We start from the raw sequence: 20,202 nt of genomic DNA on the forward strand, positions 1-20,202 counted from the left end.
GATTCTACTAAGATTTTTGAAATCCAAGAACCAATAACAATGGATTCTTAAAAAATTTCAAAGTTCATGAGAATTCACTTACCAATAATTCCCCCAAAGACACTTTCAGAAAATTATTTAGAAATATATATATCTTTAAAAGTAAAAATTGAGATGGTCATTGATTTTTTTCAGTTTTAAAGCTTTCATTATGCTATGCCGTAGATTAATCTCTTCTGATTCAACTCATTATTTACTTACTTTTTTTTTGTCATCAACTTATACAGACTCATACTGATTCTGTGAATCAAAACGGGAGATCTTGATCATGTGAACGACGAAAGACGATTGTTTCCTGACACTGCGTGCTAGGCTATCCGCCTTTGAATTTTGCGTCATTGGTACATAGATGATCTCTGATCGGAGAAAACTTTCTTTCAGTATCTTAATATCTTCTAAATAATTTGCAAAAGCTAGTCATTCTTCTGGTTCTGAAACCATCTTCACCAATTGAGAACAATCTGTTGCAAACGTAACCTGAAATTGACGTAAGTTTCTCATACATTCCATTGCCCAGAGTAGCGCTTCCATCTCCGCATGAAGAGGATATAGACTAGCCCGAACATTCCTTGCCCCCATCAGCCCATCAAAAATCCTTCTAAAGAGAAAATATCATTCTCTTTCCTGGAACCATCTGTGAAAAACCATCTTTCTGGAATTGACGGTAGAGTCGTAACCTCTACGTGTGGTACTATCTTTTGTTCGTTCAATATATGTGCCTCAGCCCAGAGTATTGATTCTGTTTCTGCCAATTTAAGCGTTTTCCTGGGATCAATGTCCAAATTACTAAAAACTTTATTATTCATTCCTTTCTAAATGTACCATATTATCCATGCAAACTGATGATCATTCATCTGCGGGAAAACTCTCCAGAAGAGATGATCCATGTTTGTGAAGAGAAAGCTTGTTGGAAAAATAGCTGGTTTTGATGGTATCTTTGAGAGAGCCCAAACCTGTAGTGGTGGAGGACATTCAAAAAACACATGGTTTATCGATTCCTCATCGGCTCAACATCTTGCACAATATATATCCCCTTGTATCCCTCGCGCTCGCAGATTCTTTGTGACTGTTATACACCCTGTCACCAATTGCCGTATGAAATTTTTTATCTTTGGTGGGCACCATATTTTCCAACAGAACGCCTTCAATACATCAATTGTGGGTCCAAACAGTAATGGCGGTCATTCCATGTCTGGGTAAACCCGTTCTACCTGATATCCTTATTTAACATATATTTTCCATTGTTTGTGAAATGTCATCCATCTATATGTACCATCTGGGTCCTACTCAGTGGTATACTTTCTATAATTTTCACACCTTGTGGGTCTACCAAAGTCTGAAGTGCTTGCGAGTTCCAAGTTCGCGAAAGTAGAATCAATGAGAGAATTCACTGTGAAGGCTGGGTAAAAATTGTGTTGGTTTTTATTAGCTGATCTCGGGCGAGTGGTTGGGAGCCATGGATCATTTCATACAGATATAGATGATCCTGATCCCACCCTTTTGATCAGTCCTTTGCTTACTAGAGATCAAGCAGATACGATACTCCGCCAGCCATATGACGGAGAATATAAACGAATCGGTTCCAGGGGTGAGGCGTTCATGTAATACCGACCTTTGAAAACTCGATAAAATAAAGTGTTTGGCTTCTCTATCAGACGCCATAACTGTTTACCAAGCATCGCTGTATTGAAATCAGTGATGTCTTTAAACCCCAACCCTCCTTCATCCTTATTTACACATACTTTGTCTCATGATTTTCAGTGCATGCCTCTTGTGCTCCCCCCTGGACTCCACCAGAATTGTGCAACCGCGCTTGTAAGTTTTTTTGCGGTTGCCTTAGGTAGACGATAGCAAGACATCACATGATTTGGCAATGCCGTAACCACTAATTTAATGATCACTTCCTTTCCTCATTTTGTGAAAAACTTAAAAGTCCAACCGTTGACTCTATTATTTAGCTGATCCTGCACAAAGCTAAAAACTTGTATTTTGGAGCCGCCAAGATTTTCTGGTAAACCTAGTTAAGATCCTGTTCCTCCTAAATTTTGGATGCCCAAAATATTCCTTAACTCCTGTCTGGCAGATTCCTCAATCTTATGCCCAAATTGAATCGAAGACTTATCAAAATTTATGAGCTGACCTGATACTATCTCATATTCCTTTAAAATTTTGAGAATAGTTTGACACTCTTCTTTTTGAGCTTTACAAAAGAAGAGGCTATCGTCTGCAAAGAGCAAATGAGATATCGATGAACATGCTATGGCTACCTTCATTCTCGTTAGTTGTTGTCTTCTCTCTGCCTTCTTAATATTTGTAATTAAAGCTTCGGTACACAGAATAAATAAATAAATAAATAAATAAGGAGATAAAAGATCCCCTCAACGTAGACCCTATGCGGAACAACTCATTATTTACTTTCTTTTAAAAGGATAGAGCTTAACATGGAAACGATGGACCTATGGTTGTACCAAACTGAAGTTGGACTAATCAATACATATTCAAATATGCAACCAACTAAAGATCCTCAAGGTCAGGCTTCTCTCACGTAATTATGAGGTTCACAAGGCAGGAACGCCAGTAAATAACTACGATACTTACAACCTTCATGCATGAAGATGATAATAATAAATATCTTTATTTCTAGTCAAAAAATATATTTATTACCAGTTTACGACAATATGCTATTTTCTTGTGAAAAACAATTTTAACTAATAAAGTTTATTTTCATGTATCGTTTTCATAGAACTTTCATTTCATACTATTCCAAAATTTTAAAAATGAGAATCCATATTCCACACTCTACTGTTTTAAATAAATAAAAAACTCTACTGTTTTAAAGAGAAAAGAGAAAATTATCTAATTTTATAGTTGTAGCTTTTTAGGAAATACAATTTTAATAATATATATGAACCGGACAAAAGAAGCTTACGTTATAGATATGAACCGGACAATAAGCTTTCCCACCCAAAAAAAAAACCTTAGCTTCAATCGAATGAGTTATTGGATATGATTGAGTTATTGGATATACTCAACCAAATTTCTTTTCACAAGTTACTTATATTACATTAATATTATATATATATACACACACTCATGTACATCAGTTTCACCTCGGCCCATTCCTCTTTCAGAACCAAAAAGATGAAAACCTTATCACAAATCGAAATCATTTTCCTCTCCATTGCTCTTCTTCTCTTCATCACAAGCTCAGCAACTCCATCAACATATTCAAATCAAACGAACTTAGATTACATCAAAACATCATGCAACCTCACACACTACAAAACCCTTTGCTACATCTCTCTATCTCCTTACGCCTTAAAAATCGATTCCAACCCTCAAAGACTCGCCGTCACAGCCCTCAATCTGACCCTCTCCTCAGCCAAATCGGCAGCCAAGTTCATCAAGAACTTTCCTCACGGCAGAAGTGGATTAACACGTTTCGAAGCGGGTGCGGTTGCTGATTGTGTGGAGGAGATTGGAGACTCGGTGAGTGAGCTCCAAGATTCAATAAGAGAGCTGGAGTCGATCAACTACGAGGATAGTTCGAAATTTGAGATGGTTATGTCGGATGTTGAAACATGGGTTAGTGCTGCTCTCACTGATGATGACACTTGTATGGATGGTTTCGGCCAAGATGGTCGAGCCAAAGCGGTCGTGAAAGATTTGGTTCGGCGACATGTTGTAAAGGTTGCTCGGATGACTAGCAACGCGCTTGCTGTCATTAATATGTACGCCTCCACACATGAAAAATGATCATAAATGTTCATATATCTTTTTTTTTATAAATGTTCATATATCATATACAAAATTGTTTGATAACCTCTATTGGCAAAATTGCTTATGCATGTTTATATGTATACTATGTACCTTGTTATAGGTATTGTGCATTTTCATGTATACATATTTCAATAATTTTATAATGAAGTTTTGTATATTTTGCTTTAGTTTAGTTTAGGAATGGTATATAATAAATAATATCTTTTTAGAATAATAATAATAATAATATTAGATTTTAATTAGCATACATGAGCAGATATTTTCATTTTTATAGACTAAATTTAAGGTTAAACATGTTTTTTAATTAACTATTAGATTTTGATCTGCGCTTTTAAAGTGCGAGACTATTTTTTGTTGACAAATTTATTAACCCGTTTGTTTGTTCGTTATAAGTTTAAGCATGGGTGTTCGGTTTTTGGTTATGTTCCAAATTTTTCTTTTTAGTTTTGGTTCGGTTTTGGTTTGGTTGTGGTTTTTGTTTTTTCGGTTCTTATAGGTTTTTTTTATGAATTTGGATTTAGTTTCGGTTTGGTTATTATGGTTTTCGGTTTTGTTCGAATAACAATGTTAAAAATCTGATAAAATTTTGAGTTCAATTAGGTTAAGGCTCGGTTCCCATTTTTCGGATAGTTTTGAATAATTCAGATAAAAATTTTATTTTTAAAATTTTTGATAAAATATAGGATAAATTTAAATAGTTTGGATAAAAATATTTTGGTGATTCAGTTCTATAGGAGAGTTAGGATCATTTAAAATATTTTGGATAAAAAGTAATAGGATAATCCAAATTTATGGGTAGTTTAGTTTATAAACTTTTAGAATATTTGATCATTTAAAACTAAATATAATTGTTATTTTAGATATATAAATTGTATTTTGGATAGTTCGGTTCTCAATTTTCTTTCAATTTGGTTTCAGTTTTTCTTTTACAAAATTTAGGAATTGTTATTGAATCGGTGTGGTTTTGTTTTTTTGTTTGTTTCATAGCAAATATTTGTGAAAACAAAACCAAAACCGTATGGATATTAATTTTTTTTATTATAAATGGGCTATTCAATGGGTTTTGAATTGATTCACTATCTATAATAAAGTTATAAATACTATGGAAGTTGATATATAATGTGGATCTAATATCTTTTTATAATTGCTAATTTTCTATATATCGTGGATCCAATTTCAATTTTAAAAATGTTGGTTCATATAAATTAATAGATATTTTAATCTAATTTTCTATACTTTATAAATCGTAATCAATACCAAAAATAGTAGACTTATTAATATTTAGTATTGCACAAGTTATTCAGAGGAATATCTTCTTACAAATTATGGAAGTTGATATATGCAAAATATCTCATTAAATATTTTCAAAATTATGGAATTTCTATATATCAAATTTAAGGAAGTAATTTATTCCAGTATATTTATATTTTTCAATTTTGGAAGCACGTAATATTTTCAAAATGAAAGTGCAATATACACATCTTTTATAAATTAAATATTAAAATTTTGTATGATGAAAAAAATTCAAATATATATTTGTCTTACAATTTAGTTAGGATTATTATCAAAATATATTGAAATTAAGGAAGTTATATATTTAAATATACTTGGATTTTTTTTAAAAGCACAAATCTTTTCAAAATGTAATCACAAGTTACTCTTATAAGTAGCCTCACACAATATTCAAATCTTTTATGAATTATAGAGTAAAATTGTGATAACTCAAATGAGTCAAATACTTAAATTTATTACAATTTATTTAGGATGATTATACAAAAATACTGTTAGCATAAAAGAATATCTCGTAAACAAAGAACAAAATCAATTTTGTTAAAGATATCAGTTGAAAAACAAAATACTGTTATTCAACAATATTTTAATTATAAACCCATCTAAAATAGTTGTTAAAGATATTATATAGCATTTTAACGCAAACCCTGAATTAAGTTAATGAAAATCTAGTAATATGATCAACGATGGCCGTGGCAATGATGCTTCCAAAGTTAATAACATACCTTTTGAAACAGAAATGTAACGACTAACACCACATGGCAATGATGCTTCCAAAGTGAATAAATTGCCTTTGATGTCTGATCAACGAATGCCGTGCAGGACGAAGGAAATGACACACATAACAAAACCCCAAGCAAACGGCAAGAACTTACTTTTTCACAATTAGGTAATGCCACAATGATGGCTAATCCCATTTAACAGCTAGAAGAAATGTTCTTCCGACCCAGATGCAGCAACGTCCTAGACCACAAATTTTCAGAATACCAATTTCACAATCTAATTAAATATTTTCTTAAAAAAAATATAACTAAACATCAAACATCAAAGCCCTTTTCCAAAAAAAAAAAAAAATCAGCATTTTTTTGTCTCAGGGAAGAATTTGCGTGGTTTTAACCATAAGCTGATAAACAAAAGAGCTAACTTTAGAGTTGAAGTATTTTTTTTTAAAAGGAAAAACAGTTGAAGTAATTGAAATTCCCTTAATCAACTCGCTGAAAGAAACGTTAAAACTATAGACGGACTCAAGAACAACACATGCTCAGCATATGAAAAGATGCCATCAAATACTTTTACAATTCAGCCACAGATTTCACAAATACCTTGCGGACAATTAAAGAAGAATCTCTAGAGGACTAAACAGTGCAGCAGAAACGATAGCTAAAAAAAGAGTCTATGCCGTCGTGATTGGTGCCGGAGTCGTTGGTTTAGCGGTGGCTCGTGAGCTCCAGTCTCCAAAATCAAGCCTAAATTTCTTGCCGAATTTTTCCACGAGATTGGTATCGTTAATAGAAATAATATAGATAATATTTTATGCCTAAACGATTTAGGTGAAAGGAATAGATAAAAGGCAATATCTTGTTTGTTAGAAAAAAAGATTTAGTGGAATAATAATAATATGATTAAAAATCATAGCTTTAAAATATTTCAGTGCGGTAGAGATCTGTAAATACTTCAAAACTCCAAGGTGACTTAAAAAAACCCCAGCAGTTTTAATAGTATTGATACCAGGTACTTGCTCATAATATCTCTTTTAGATATTCAATCAAATAAAATTATATGTTAAATAAGTCAAAACTGCATGATCAAATACAAGAAAAAATGATTTTGCTTGGTACACGTAATGTAAAAAATACTAAAATACCATTAATAAAGATTATATAAAAAGATATAACTTCAATAACATTTATGTAAAAAAACACATGACCTAAATATTAGTTTTAATGGTACTTTTATTGTAATATGTATTATTATTTGCAAAGTAATTTTTCGCATTCGAGTTCTCACGTTAGAAATTAAAGTGGTTAATATCGTATTTACCGTTAATGAATAAAATATATAATTTATTATATAATTAAAAATAATTTTATATTAATAATATTAGGTTTACATGTTATATTAGATAACTGATTATATTAGATAATTGATTAAAAATTAATACAATAAAAAAATATTTTGAAAAAGAATACAATTCTTATATATATTGTTGTGTTATCCGAAAATAAAACCTTTATTTTATAATAATTAAGATATAAAACTATTTATAATTAAATATTAATCAAGTAAAAATATTTGTATAAAAATATTATTAAAAATATATCTAATATGTGAGTTTTTGAATTAATAAGAAACAAATTAATTAGTATTCGTAAAAATATTATACCCGTATATGCATGTATAACACCTAGTAATAAAATAAACGTTGTGAAAAAATAAAAAAAAATTGTCAGATTATTTTGGGTTAACAAGCTAAACGAAGCCCATAATTTTTATCAGTATACCATATTATTTTGATAGCTTTCCCGGGACATACTCAAAATTACTCGAATCAAAACAATTTGAAACTTTATTATATATAAATAAATTCAAAACTTATATATTAAAAAAATGCAGACTTGATAAAAGCGATCCGAGTGAACCATTTCAAATCCAATTTGAATATCTTAGTATCCAAAACTATAATTTCATATGATTTATTTAATATATCCAAAAGTTACAATTTTGTAAATTCTAAAAACAATACTATATGCATATATATATATATATATATTTTATTTTTTTTGTAAACAGTTTCATATAGACTCTGCAAATCAAACTGGTAGTTCCGCATTCATATAGACAACAATCGATGGTTGTTTCCATATATATTTACTAGTATTAAGGAAAATAATTTTTTTTGCTTAACATGAAGATATTATGTATCTATAAAATGACCAAGACTAATCTTAAAAATGAAGTGAAAGCTACATATAATTTTTTTGGGTTTTGAGTAGGCCGTAAGCATTGATTCATATATATGAAACTAGTAATTTCGCACCAAAGAGAAATTTATCTTTGATATAGACCAACATAGCAATTTCTCATCTATAGACAGAAACTAATCTCCAAAGATCAATTTACAAATTTTTATGATGGCCGTCATGTCTATCTTCTTATTTATGTCTAGTGCAACTCCAAATATAATCTAAACGTAGAAGTTAAATCGATATGAAATTTCTAGTTTCCATGAAAATTGAAAATAATTTTTTTAAATAATAAATACTTTCGTAAGAACATGTAATTTTTCTAATTATATTTATATTTCTAATACTTTATTCTGTATGCTAACTATGTTCTTTTTTTTCTTTTAACACATTTGTCTTTTTGAACACACAATGCTAACTATGTTCATTGCTCAAAACGCAGTTTAGATTACACGGTGACGTATCCCCTTATCCATTTCAACCAATAAAACTCTACATAAATTCTTAGAACCATATAAAAATAAAATATAATTATTTTTATCCAACGGTTCCGAAGCGACCCACGCAACGCATAGCCCAAAAGGCTTCGTTATCCCCTACCCAAGCCACACGAACAATTACGTTATCCCAAAGTGTTGAGTGACCACCACATTGATAGCAAGAAGCGAGTTTGACAGAGTTCCCAAAGCGATAACAATGGCGGCGGATGCTCTGAGAATCTCGGGTTCTAGCTCGTTGGTTTGTAATCTCAATGGGTCACAGAGACGCCCTGTTCTCACTCCTCTGTCTCATCATCGTTCTACCTGTCTGGGTCTTCCTCCTCGCGCTTCACTTTCTCATCTTCTCGGTAAAGCTCGTATCGGGCTTGGCTCTTCAAAGCTATCACACCGAAGGAAACAATTCTCTGTCTTCGCCGCCGCCGAAGGTCTATTCTCTATGCTCTCTCTCAAAAAGCTTTAATCTTTCGCTTACCCATTTCCGTTTTCTTCCTAAAGAGTTTGATATTGCATGTATGCCTTCTAAGTGTTCGTTAAAATGCCTGTGAGAAGTGTTTCCACTATTACTTTAGTTTGATGCTTTATTATGTGTTACTTAGGAGAGGGGAAGCGCGCCGTGCCGCTTAAAGACTACAGAAACATTGGCATCATGGCTCACATAGACGCTGGAAAGACCACAACAACTGAGAGGATTCTCTACTACACCGGAAGAAACTACAAAATCGGCGAAGTTCACGAAGGCACAGCTACAATGGACTGGATGGAGCAAGAGCAAGAAAGAGGAATCACCATCACTTCAGCTGCAACCACCACGTTCTGGGACAAGCACAGGATCAACATCATCGATACGCCTGGACACGTGGATTTCACTCTCGAAGTCGAACGTGCTCTGAGAGTTCTCGACGGAGCTATATGCTTGTTCGACAGTGTTGCTGGCGTTGAGCCTCAGTCCGAGACTGTGTGGAGACAAGCTGATAAATACGGTGTGCCTAGGATCTGCTTTGTGAACAAGATGGACCGTCTTGGAGCTAACTTTTTCAGGACTAGGGACATGATTGTGACTAATCTCGGTGCTAAGCCCTTGGTGCTTCAGATACCAATCGGTGCTGAAGATTCTTTTAAAGGTGTGGTTGATCTCGTGAGGATGAAGGCTATAGTTTGGTCTGGAGAAGAGCTTGGTGCCAAGTTTAATTACGAGGATATTCCAGCGGATCTTGAAGAGTTGGCTCAAGAGTATAGGGCTGCGATGATGGAGCTGATTGTTGATTTGGATGATGAGGTTATGGAGAATTATTTAGAAGGAGTTGAGCCTGACGAGGCCACGGTGAAGAGATTGGTTAGGAAAGGAACCATCACAGGGAAGTTTGTGCCTATTCTCTGTGGCTCAGCGTTTAAGAACAAAGGTGTGCAGCCGTTGCTTGATGCTGTGGTTGACTATCTTCCTTCTCCAGTTGAAGTTCCGCCGATGAACGGAACAGATCCTGAGAACCCGGAAGTTACCATTGTCCGGAAACCAGATGATGAGGAGCCTTTCGCTGGGTTAGCGTTCAAGATCATGAGTGATCCTTTTGTTGGCTCTCTTACGTTTGTGAGAGTCTACTCAGGGAAGCTCACAGCTGGCTCTTACGTGCTGAACGCTAACAAAGGAAAGAAGGAGAGAATCGGAAGACTTTTGGAGATGCACGCAAACAGCAGAGAAGATGTTAAAGTAGCATTAACGGGTGACATTGTGGCTCTCGCTGGTCTCAAAGATACAATCACTGGCGAAACGTTGAGTGATCCGGAAAGCCCTGTTGTCCTCGAACGTATGGACTTCCCTGATCCCGTCATCAAGGTGGCGATCGAGCCGAAAACCAAAGCGGACATTGATAAAATGGCTACGGGACTGATCAAGCTCGCTCAAGAAGACCCTTCTTTCCATTTTTCACGCGATGAGGAGATGAACCAAACCGTCATTGAAGGAATGGGAGAGCTTCATCTTGAGATCATCGTCGACAGGCTTAAAAGAGAGTTCAAGGTCGAGGCTAACGTTGGAGCGCCGCAAGTGAACTACCGTGAGAGTATCTCCAAAGTAGCTGAAGTGAAGTACACGCACAAGAAGCAATCAGGTGGACAAGGACAGTTTGCTGATATTACAGTCAGGTTCGAGCCGTTAGAAGCAGGATCAGGGTACGAGTTCAAGAGCGAGATCAAAGGAGGAGCTGTGCCAAGAGAGTATATTCCAGGTGTGATGAAAGGGCTTGAGGAGTGTATGAGCTCCGGTGTGCTTGCGGGTTTTCCGGTGGTTGATGTCCGTGCTTGTCTAGTTGATGGTTCTTACCATGATGTGGACTCGAGCGTGTTAGCTTTCCAGCTAGCTGCGAGAGGAGCTTTCCGTGAAGGGATGAGGAAAGCAGGTCCGAGGATGCTTGAACCTATTATGAGAGTTGAAGTTGTTACGCCAGAAGAACATCTTGGTGATGTCATTGGTGATCTTAACTCTAGGAGAGGTCAGATCAACAGCTTCGGAGACAAACCCGGTGGTCTCAAGGTACAGAAATAATTGTGAAAACCGAATGATTTTGAAAAACCAATAACTTGTTTTTTGATGAATCTGATGCATTGTTGTTATTGTAAAACTGCAGGTGGTAGATTCTCTGGTTCCGTTAGCAGAGATGTTTCAGTATGTGAGTACATTGAGGGGGATGACAAAAGGTCGTGCTTCTTACATAATGCAATTGGCTAAGTTCGATGTTGTTCCTCAGCATATTCAGAACCAGCTTTCCTCCAAGGATCAAGAAGTTGCTGCTTAAGTCGGACAGATTATGTTTTCATGTTCAGAAACTTCACTGAAATGTGTTATCTTGATAATGTTTAATCATTTCTATAGTTTTGTTTGGTTTTGATGAAGAGAACAAATATATTTAAAACTCTTTTTTTGTGGATGTCAAAACAAGTATGGGAATGTAGATAACACTTTGAATGATTCAAGTTCGATGCATTCAACTGAGACAAAGATTTAATCACGACAAGGTTCACGTCACAGTCGATATAGAAGAAGACGAAAGTTATAAAAGAAAAATGGGAACAACCGATTTTGGATTTGAGTTACAAAAAGTAAAAACACTGCGTTTAGGCTTATTTCATCTGGACGATTCCTGAGCTGATAAGCTTTTGGATTTTGTTCATGATCATCGGGTTCTGCATGTGTTTTTGTGCTGCTGCTGGATTCTCCTGGAGATCAGACAGAACCTATTCAAAGAAACAAAAAAAGTTGTGAGACTTCAACATGGATAGCACCACCAAATCTTGAGAAGACATCTAGAGTAGCTTTAGGTTACCTGTCTCATTACGGGATCTGTGAGAATGTTCTGGATCTCCGGGTCTTGCATACCCTTAGCCTGTAAAAAGAATGAGCAGGATCTGTGAGAATTCTCTCTAAGGAACAAGTTTCGTAACAGTTAGTTAGAATCTAACCTGTCTTTCTTTCAACTCCTCTGGAGTAAGGTCACCACGGTTGGCCTTGTTGATCTGTTGTACACATCTGCAGAAAGTGGTTTACAACACGTTACATAGGCTACTAAGATAACAGAGTGAATAATTCTCTCTGAATTTTTACACATATGCTATACCTTCTAACACCGTCTAGGAGCTCCTGATTGTTAGGATCATGTTTGAGACCCTCCTGGTATGTTTCCATTGCATTGTCATACTCTTTCATGAAGAATTGGACTGCACCTTTTCTGCTGTATCCCTTTGAGAATGTTGGATCCAGCTCGATGCACTTCTCCGCATCCTTCAATCCTTCGGGCATTGCCCCAAGTTTTGTGTAACACGCAGCTCGGTTGCTGTATGCCTATGTCAAGTTCAAAGAAGCAAACAAATCAATTCAAACAATCAAATATACACAACAGTGAAGCACATGATGATGATGAATCAGCCTTACTCTCGGGTCTTTTGGATTCCTTTTGATCGCTTCAGTGTAGTGTCTCACAGCATCAGGATACTTCTGCTCCTTGAAAAACTGATTACCTGTATCACAAACAACATGAGGTTGTTAGTTCAGCTTTCTTTACGAGATTCTTTCCTCACATACACAAGATATAACCACAAAAGCTAGAATACCTTTCTCACGCTCCTCATCACCAATAGCGGGATCAAAATATTCTTGCTGCTCCAACTCTTTCTTGGCTCTCTCTGCCTCGTTCAGCCTCTTCAATGTGTCTGGGTTACGGTGCTCCGTAAGTGCTTTCTGGTAAGTTTCAATCACAGGTTCATAGTCTTTCGAGACTTTAGCCATCTTCCCCAGAGCTGTTCCTTTCCTAGTCAAAGCTTTGGCTACCATCTTGTAATCTGACCTAAGCTCTCTACCCCTTTCAACAGCTTTATCACAGTCCTTGATGCACTCATCATACTGTATAGAACACATTCCACATTTAGACTCCACGTACCAAGAAAATCACATATATGTACATAAAAACTATACCTTGATGCACTCATCATACTGAATCAAACATAATCACATTTAGATTCAACCTTATCCTAAGCAAATCATAATACACTAATACACATACAAAAAACTATACCTTTCCCATTTCATGATGAACAGCAGCACGATTAGTGATATAAAAGATATCAATGTACAAAAAAACTATATCTTGATGCACTTATCATACTGAATCAAACACATTCATATTTAGACTCAACCTTGTCCTAAGCACATCACTATACCTTGATGCACTTATCATACTGAATCAAACATGATCAAGCAAGTCACTATAGTATAAATTAAAACAATACCTAGATGCACTCATCATAGAGAACGAAACACATTCATACTCAGACTCAAGTCAATCAATCACGTACCGAGCAAATCACTATAGTATACATAAAAACAATACCTTGACGCACTCATCATACTCAATCAAAACACATTCACATTGAGACTATGCACAAAAAGAGTATACCTTTCCCATCTCGAGATGAACAGCAGCACGGTTAGTGATAAAAGAGATATCTTCATCATCAATCTCAATAGCTGTGGAGTAATGCTTGATAGCAGTTTCAAAGTCCTTCTTCTTATACGCAGCATTGCCCATCTCTTTCTCCTTCAAAGCCTTCTCCCTCCTCTCCTTCTTCTCCTTCTCCTCCGCAACCTCCGGCTCAGGCTCAGGCTCCGGCTCACGCTTCTTCTCAACCACAGGCTCATTCACAACCATCTCATCCTCCTCCCGAGCCCCCTCAGCTTCGTCGCCGGTCTGAGTCCTGAACTGAACATTCAACAAAACCCCAAGAGACTGCATCACCCTCTGGTCCTTCAAGTAGAGATTGAGACTGCTAGGGTTCCTCTGGATCTCCTGCATCATGTTGACGAAATCAGGCTGCTTCAAGAACCCCCTCGTCGACGGATCCGCCGTCAGCTTGGCCCACATCTCGGGCCCCTTGAACGCATCCCCAAACGGATTCGGCGGAGGAGCGGCGCGTGACCTCGACGCGTCAGCTAAGCCCGACTTCAACGCCTCGTTGCTCGGATCGATCTCGAGCCCCTTGGAGTAGGCCTCCACGGCTTCCTCGTGGTGGTTTAGACCCAGGTGAGCGGCGCCGAGGCGGCTGTAGCCCTTGGCCCAATCCGGTTTGAGCTCGACGGTCTTCTTAGCGTCGGAGAGAGCTTTCTCGTATTGGTGGAGGGAGGCGTGGGCGGCGGAGCGGTTGGAGAAGAGGACGTGGTTGGTTGGAGCGAGGTTGATCGCATCGGTGAAGTGGGTGACGGCGGAGGCGAAGTCGCCGGAGGAGAAAGCGGCGTTGCCTTTGGCTTTAGCTTCGTCGGCCATGGTTGGGTTGAACCTGAATCTGAGAGTTAGGGTTTGTTTGTTTGATCTTTCCTTGAAGGAGAGGAGACTATATGGGGTTTTGGTTTTGGGACTTGTTTGGATACGAGTAAAATAGTATCCGAGATGGTGTTTATAAAAGAAGATTCTGGAATGATTTTAAAAGGAAAAACAGGTTTGCTAATATGAGGATGTTATTGGTTATTAAATGATTTTATTAAATCTAGTGTTCTTTTAATTTTTATATTTACATTTTTAACTTAATTTTTTGTAAATCTATAGGTATTATTATCTCCTATATATTAATCCTGGAGCATTACAACATATTTTCGTACCCACGTGTCATCACGAAAATGATTTTTAGAATTGTTAGAAAAATAAGTTGGTCCATATAAACATATACTATGTTTTTTATTAAACTAACTATCAAATTAATTAATAGTGTACAAAAAAAAATTATTTTTTTCTTTACTTAAATAAAAACTACAGAATTACTTAATATAGTTAACATATATATGACAATTAATGATTATGAATAATACATATTTGATAAAAAAAATTATCTCATCTCTCTTTTTTGTTTAATTTTATACTATTAAAAAAAATTAAACAATCACATTAAGCATATAATAAAAAACAATTAAATTTTTTCTTATATGTTATATTTTGAATTTTTAAAAACGACTATAATTACTAAAAATAGTAAAAGTTCCACATTAAAGTTTTTGTGATCAATGGTTTAACTTTTTTTTATTCAAGCAAGATACAAATGATCATATATCATAGGGGTGAGCGTTCGGATACACGTTCGGATTTGTATCGGATATTTCAGTATAAAGGTATAGAACCCGTTCGGGTATTTCTACACTTCGAATCGGGTTCGGGTATTTTATGTCCGGGTTCGGATATTTTGTGTCAGGGAATATTTAAAATTTGAAAAAAATAAAAATAAATTATTCATTGTTTAAGTTTTTTGTATTTAAAATATATTTTAACTTAACTATTTTTTTTAATTTTTAAAAGATTAAACTATTAATAGGTTTGGAGATAAAACTTTAAAAATAGAAAGACACTAATTTAGTTGTTGTTTTGAAATTTTAGATGCAACTTTTGTTAATGCAAGAAACAAGAACTTGATATCTATTGTAAATGAGTAGCAAATGATTTTGTTCATAATTATATGTATATTATCAAACTTTGAGCAATAAGAATCATTAATATAAATATTTTCAGGATTTTTAACGTTAAAACCCTCAACTAAGTTTGTTTTGGGTAAAAACCCTCAAACTAAGTATTTAATGAAAAAACCCTCAAACTAGCGTTATTTAATGAATTAAACCCTTGCAGGTCATAATTACCATTACTATCGGTAAATCTTTAATTTAGGGGTTTCTACACTAAGTAAACATAGTTGAGGGGTTTAACCATTAAATTTAAAAAGTAAACAAAACAAATCAAAATTTTATAATATTATTTAAAAATTAGTAACTTTTTTGACAACATAAGCGAGAACTAAGTAACTGGACCGCGCGATTCAGAAAGCCAAACCGAAAGTATTGAATCTACGTATAACATAGCTGAAGGAAAACTCCTCGCACCACTTGCAAGCTTGTCCGCCATAGTATTTTGTGCTCTTGGAATATGTTTGATCCGGAAGTTAGGAAAGAAAGTCTTATTGCGTCTAAATTCTTTATATAATTTTTGTTATATTTTCTCGAGTTTTACATTTTTAATTTATACATATATAATGTTGATGTTAAAAACACATTAAACTCATATATTTAAAAAAGAAATTAAAAACTCTAATTTTGAAAATTTAAGTTACTAATTTTTAGATAATATTATAAAATTTCGATTTTTATATTTTTAACGGTAAAACTCCTCAACTATGTTTACTTAATGTAGAAACCTCTAAACTAAAGATTTACCGGTAGTATTGGTAATTATGATCTGTTAGGGTTTACTTCATTAAGTAAATTTAGTTTGGAGGCTTTTACGTTAAATACTTAGTTTGAGGGTTTTTACCCAAAACAAACTTAGTTGAGGGTTTTAACGTTAAAAATCCTGAAAATATTTATATTAATGATTCTTAACTAGAAATATAGAGTTAAGTATACTTATGTTTGGTTATCTTCGGATATCCATTTTGGTTCGAATATTACTCGTTCGGATTCAGATATTACCCGAACTCGTGAAATAAGTAATTTGTTTTATTTTTCTAATTAGATGATATTTAGACCGAGCTGATGAATATATACTAGACAAACATTTATATTTCGAGTCTGCACTTATATTGTATAACAACTTGATATATTAGATTTGAACACTAATCTGTTAATATAGTTTGACGGTGATGTTTTTAAAATTTTGATTCTTAGATATGTATATGGAGTGAAACTAATTTTTACAAATGTCCATTTTTTTAATTGATACTTCTGTAATTCACTGAATTCATAAAATAAGTTAAAAAAGAAACTTAACTCATATCAATGAAACAAAGACGAGAACGAAAGCACAATTCTATAGAGGTAGAAAATGAAATCACTTATGGAGAGTCAATAGTAAACAAATCGAGAGCAGAAAACCTAATCCCCTTTCGCCATTATACAATCGATGTTACCTATTTGGTTTTGGTGATTTGTGTCAACCGCAAAACTTAAGTTCCTTTTGTGCATATGAAGTCTTAAAAATGATTAAAATGAAATGTAATATGTTAACTCTTCAACAACGATGTTATATTTAAGAGACCAACATTTGTATTCATCATTTTATAATCGATAAGATTATAGTGGTGCAAAATGTTAAAATCATTTTATAAACAAACATTATTATAAGAACTCACTCCGCGCATGCGCGCGGGTTATCATCTAGTTTATATTATTATTTGCGAAATAATTTTTCGAAACAGAACTCTTACGTTAAAAGTTAGAGTGGGTAAATACATTACTACCCTTAATGAATAGTTCTATATAATTTATTTATTATATAATAAAAAGGAATTTGATATTAACGACATAATATATACCTTAGCTAACCACGTTTAATAAACATTAGACTCATCCGTTCAAGAATGTTGCTAGGCTATAATAGATATAACCAATTATTATCTCTTGATCACACGAGTTTGAAACTTCTATCCATCATCTAAATCTGTTTTTCTTCCTATGTTGTCTGGAAGCTAATTAATGTTCCTATTATTGTAAACCTTATTCATCTTTTTCACGTTCAAGGGGTGGCCAATCATCTGTTTTTGTTTTAGTGTAGTGTATATCATATTAGTCAGACTTCCTATAGCTTATGATATCTTATGCGAATTTGTTTTTGTGTGATTCTTTCTGGTTTATTGTCTAGATAATGTAAGTGTTTTCTTTTGTGCTTTTCCACCATGATTCCCTTAGTTTAATTTTGAATAGTTTGATCATAGCATCACTATTTTGTTTTATGAACTTTTGGATTTAGGGTTTCGGTTATTTAGGTCCAGGAACCAAAAAGAAGAAGATCCCGAATCAAGGAGCCTAGAATATGTGTCCCCGATCACCATGTGTACTCTTTTGATGGTTGTCTTCTGTTAAATTGAGATTTTGTTCGTTCGGGTGACTACTTTGATTAATATATCTTTGGATACTTAGTTTGCTATTTATTAGTTTGAGTTTTTCTTTGTTGTTAGTATTTTTTGGGTGTACTCTTTTGTTGTGTTTTGCCTTTAACACTCTTTTGTTGTGTTTTTCTTAAGCTAGATCTATCTAGATTTTGTAAGTTCAAAATATCTCTTCTATCATACAAGTTCAATGTTTTTATATACGTTTGTTATTTCCAAATTTTTTCGTCTTTGCTTATTATTTGTAGGTCAAAGGTTCGAAATCAAATGAATAGCAGAATAGGGGAGCTCACAATTTGGAATTACTATGTCTGTTCCATAAGCCATAGGTCGAACAAATATTTTCCGTTTGGTTTATTACTTTTTAGATTCCTAAATTTTATGCTGTTGTTTGTAATATTAATTTTTTATATGACCTATCGGCTGATCAAGTCGGTCCCAAAAAGAATACAATTAGTGATATAGAATAGAATAGTCTGAAAACGTACCACACTGCACGAACCGAGTTTGAAATACTTTTCAACTAATGCTAAAGAGTGGACCGATTATTAGTTACAATCCACAATATAAACTATTTGGGCCAAAGCCCAATCTTAGACCGGCCATGAAAATTTAGTATTTGATGTGAACCATAACTTTGATTTTATTACAGCCGTCTTCGTATATGTCACTGCAACCTGATCTGGGAGCATTGGCGGACCCATCTCCAGAGCTTTCTTTGAGTAAAATAGCTTATGGCTTGGCTTATGGAAACAGACAGAGGAGAAATTCAGGTTTAGTGTAGTTCTTGAACGTGAATGATTGTGGAAACAGACACAGGAGAAATTCAGGTTTTCACGCTAAATTCATCTTTTTCAGTTGTATGTACTCATAGAAATATATGCTTGTGCATAGTTTCAATCCGGTTTGTAGATGGTTGGTCTCTAGGGGTATAGGGATTTAGTGTAGTTCTTTTTTGGTCTAAGATTTAGTGTTGTTCTTACTTTCTTACTATTTACATATATGGTTGTTTCTTTTTGAGTTTGGTCTGCAAAACTGTATTATACTGTCATTCACTTTTCGGTGACAAAAACTAAGGCATGTGATAATTAAAAAATGACATAGATTAAGAAAATGACTAGGATATCATTAAAAAAAGTTTTGTCACAAATATAGTCTTTAAGAATAAAAATGACCAAAATAACACTTAATGTTTTATCAAAAGAAATAAATATACACTTATACCCCAATGGTAAATTAATTTAGATATTAGGGTTTAGAGTTAAGGGTGGTTTAGGATTTAGGGTTTAGGGTTTAGAGTTTAGGGTTTAGGGTTTAGAGTTTAGGTTTTAGGGTTTAGAGTTGGGGAGTGGGGTTTTGGGGTTAAGATTTCAAATTTTGAAAAATAAAAAAAATTTAAATTTTTCAAAAGATAAAATGCTATTTTGGTCTTTTTAGTTTTTGAGAGCTATTTTTGTGTCATAAACTTAGAAATGTGCTATTTTGGTCATTTTAGTTTTTGAGAGCTATTTTTCTAACATTAAGATTTTTAACGGTAAAACTCCTCAACTAAATTTGTTTTAGGTAAAACCCCCAAACTAAGTATTTAACGAAAAAATCTTAAACTAACTTTACTTAAATGAATTAAACTCTACACTACAAGAAAACAGCGACATACTGAGGGAAAAAATCGTCGGTATATCGTCGGAATAACGTTATTCCGACGACATACCGATGAAACAAGTCCTCGGAAATAATTCTTCGGAAATTCATTTTTCCTCGGCAATAACTCCTCGAAAATTCATTTTTCCTCGGAAATCCCTCGGAATTTTCCGACGGAATTTCGAGGAAACAAATTTCCGAGGAAATTCCGAGGACCACCAGTTCGTCGGAAAGCTCCTCGGAATATACCGAGGGAGAACTTTTTCGGGATATTTCGATGGACTTTCCGATGGTCCAATCCTCGGAAGTTCGTCGGGATATTTGGCTATTTTCTATTCAGTCGGTTCCAAAGAAGAAGGGACGTTTGGTCGGTTTGGATCGTCGCACCCGGTCGGTTCCTCCTTCTTCTGCACCACCGCCCTTTGTTGATCCAGAAGTACTTACGGCTCAGTTGAAGGACAAGGATGATCGCATATATTTGTTGCAGCCCCAGATGGCGGCTCAACAGGCGGGCTATGAGGCACAGAGGAGGCTGAACCAGCAAATGATGGAGATGATGCAGAGGATGTACCCGAACGAGGTGTTCC

General features: G+C 34.6%; 3 protein-coding genes across 3 annotated transcripts; 2 read left to right on the forward strand and 1 right to left on the reverse strand.

The window, feature by feature from the left end:
• Positions 1-3,121: 3,121 nt before the first annotated feature.
• Positions 3,122-3,893, forward strand: LOC106313834 (21 kDa protein). The gene has a single exon (XM_013751752.1). It carries the CDS (start codon positions 3,133-3,135, stop codon positions 3,793-3,795), a length of 663 nt encoding a protein of 220 aa, XP_013607206.1. The 5' UTR covers positions 3,122-3,132; the 3' UTR covers positions 3,796-3,893.
• A 4,730-nt stretch (positions 3,894-8,623) lies between these two features.
• On the forward strand, positions 8,624-11,539 carry LOC106317738 (elongation factor G, chloroplastic). The gene is made up of 3 exons (XM_013755498.1): positions 8,624-8,997; positions 9,169-11,099; positions 11,194-11,539. The coding sequence occupies exons 1-3, from the start codon at positions 8,769-8,771 to the stop codon at positions 11,359-11,361; spliced, it is 2,328 nt and encodes a 775-aa protein (XP_013610952.1). The 5' UTR covers positions 8,624-8,768; the 3' UTR covers positions 11,362-11,539.
• Positions 11,516-14,470, reverse strand: LOC106317739 (hsp70-Hsp90 organizing protein 2). Its single transcript, XM_013755499.1, has 7 exons — positions 13,516-14,470; positions 12,674-12,962; positions 12,495-12,580; positions 12,181-12,404; positions 12,026-12,092; positions 11,890-11,949; positions 11,516-11,800 (listed from the first exon to the last, which is right to left on the reverse strand). Exons 1-7 carry the CDS (start codon positions 14,377-14,379, stop codon positions 11,687-11,689), a joined length of 1,704 nt encoding a protein of 567 aa, XP_013610953.1. The 5' UTR covers positions 14,380-14,470; the 3' UTR covers positions 11,516-11,686.
• Positions 14,471-20,202: the final 5,732 nt, after the last annotated feature.

The sequence above is a fragment of the Brassica oleracea genome, chromosome C9 (genome assembly GCF_000695525.1).
Source record: "Brassica oleracea var. oleracea cultivar TO1000 chromosome C9, BOL, whole genome shotgun sequence".
Classification (NCBI taxonomy): domain Eukaryota; kingdom Viridiplantae; phylum Streptophyta; class Magnoliopsida; order Brassicales; family Brassicaceae; genus Brassica; species Brassica oleracea.

What these genes read in the sequence shown, in the direction of transcription:
- LOC106313834 (XM_013751752.1), top strand. Translation starts at nt 3,133, where the DNA reads ATGTACATCAGTTTCACCTCGGCCCATTCCTCTTTCAGAACCAAAAAG.
- LOC106317738 (XM_013755498.1), top strand. Translation starts at nt 8,769, where the DNA reads ATGGCGGCGGATGCTCTGAGAATCTCGGGTTCTAGCTCGTTGGTTTGT. An exon ending in TGTCTTCGCCGCCGCCGAAG is followed by an intron (nt 8,998 to 9,168) that starts GTCTATTCTCTA and finishes TGTGTTACTTAG; the next exon opens with GAGAGGGGAAGCGCGCCGTG. An exon ending in ACAAACCCGGTGGTCTCAAG is followed by an intron (nt 11,100 to 11,193) that starts GTACAGAAATAA and finishes GTAAAACTGCAG; the next exon opens with GTGGTAGATTCTCTGGTTCC.
- LOC106317739 (XM_013755499.1), bottom strand. Translation starts at nt 14,379, where the DNA reads ATGGCCGACGAAGCTAAAGCCAAAGGCAACGCCGCTTTCTCCTCCGGC. An exon ending in GGAATCCAAAAGACCCGAGA is followed by an intron (nt 12,405 to 12,494) that starts GTAAGGCTGATT and finishes AACTTGACATAG; the next exon opens with GCATACAGCAACCGAGCTGC. An exon ending in CAGATCCCGTAATGAGACAG is followed by an intron (nt 11,801 to 11,889) that starts GTAACCTAAAGC and finishes TTCTTTGAATAG; the next exon opens with GTTCTGTCTGATCTCCAGGA.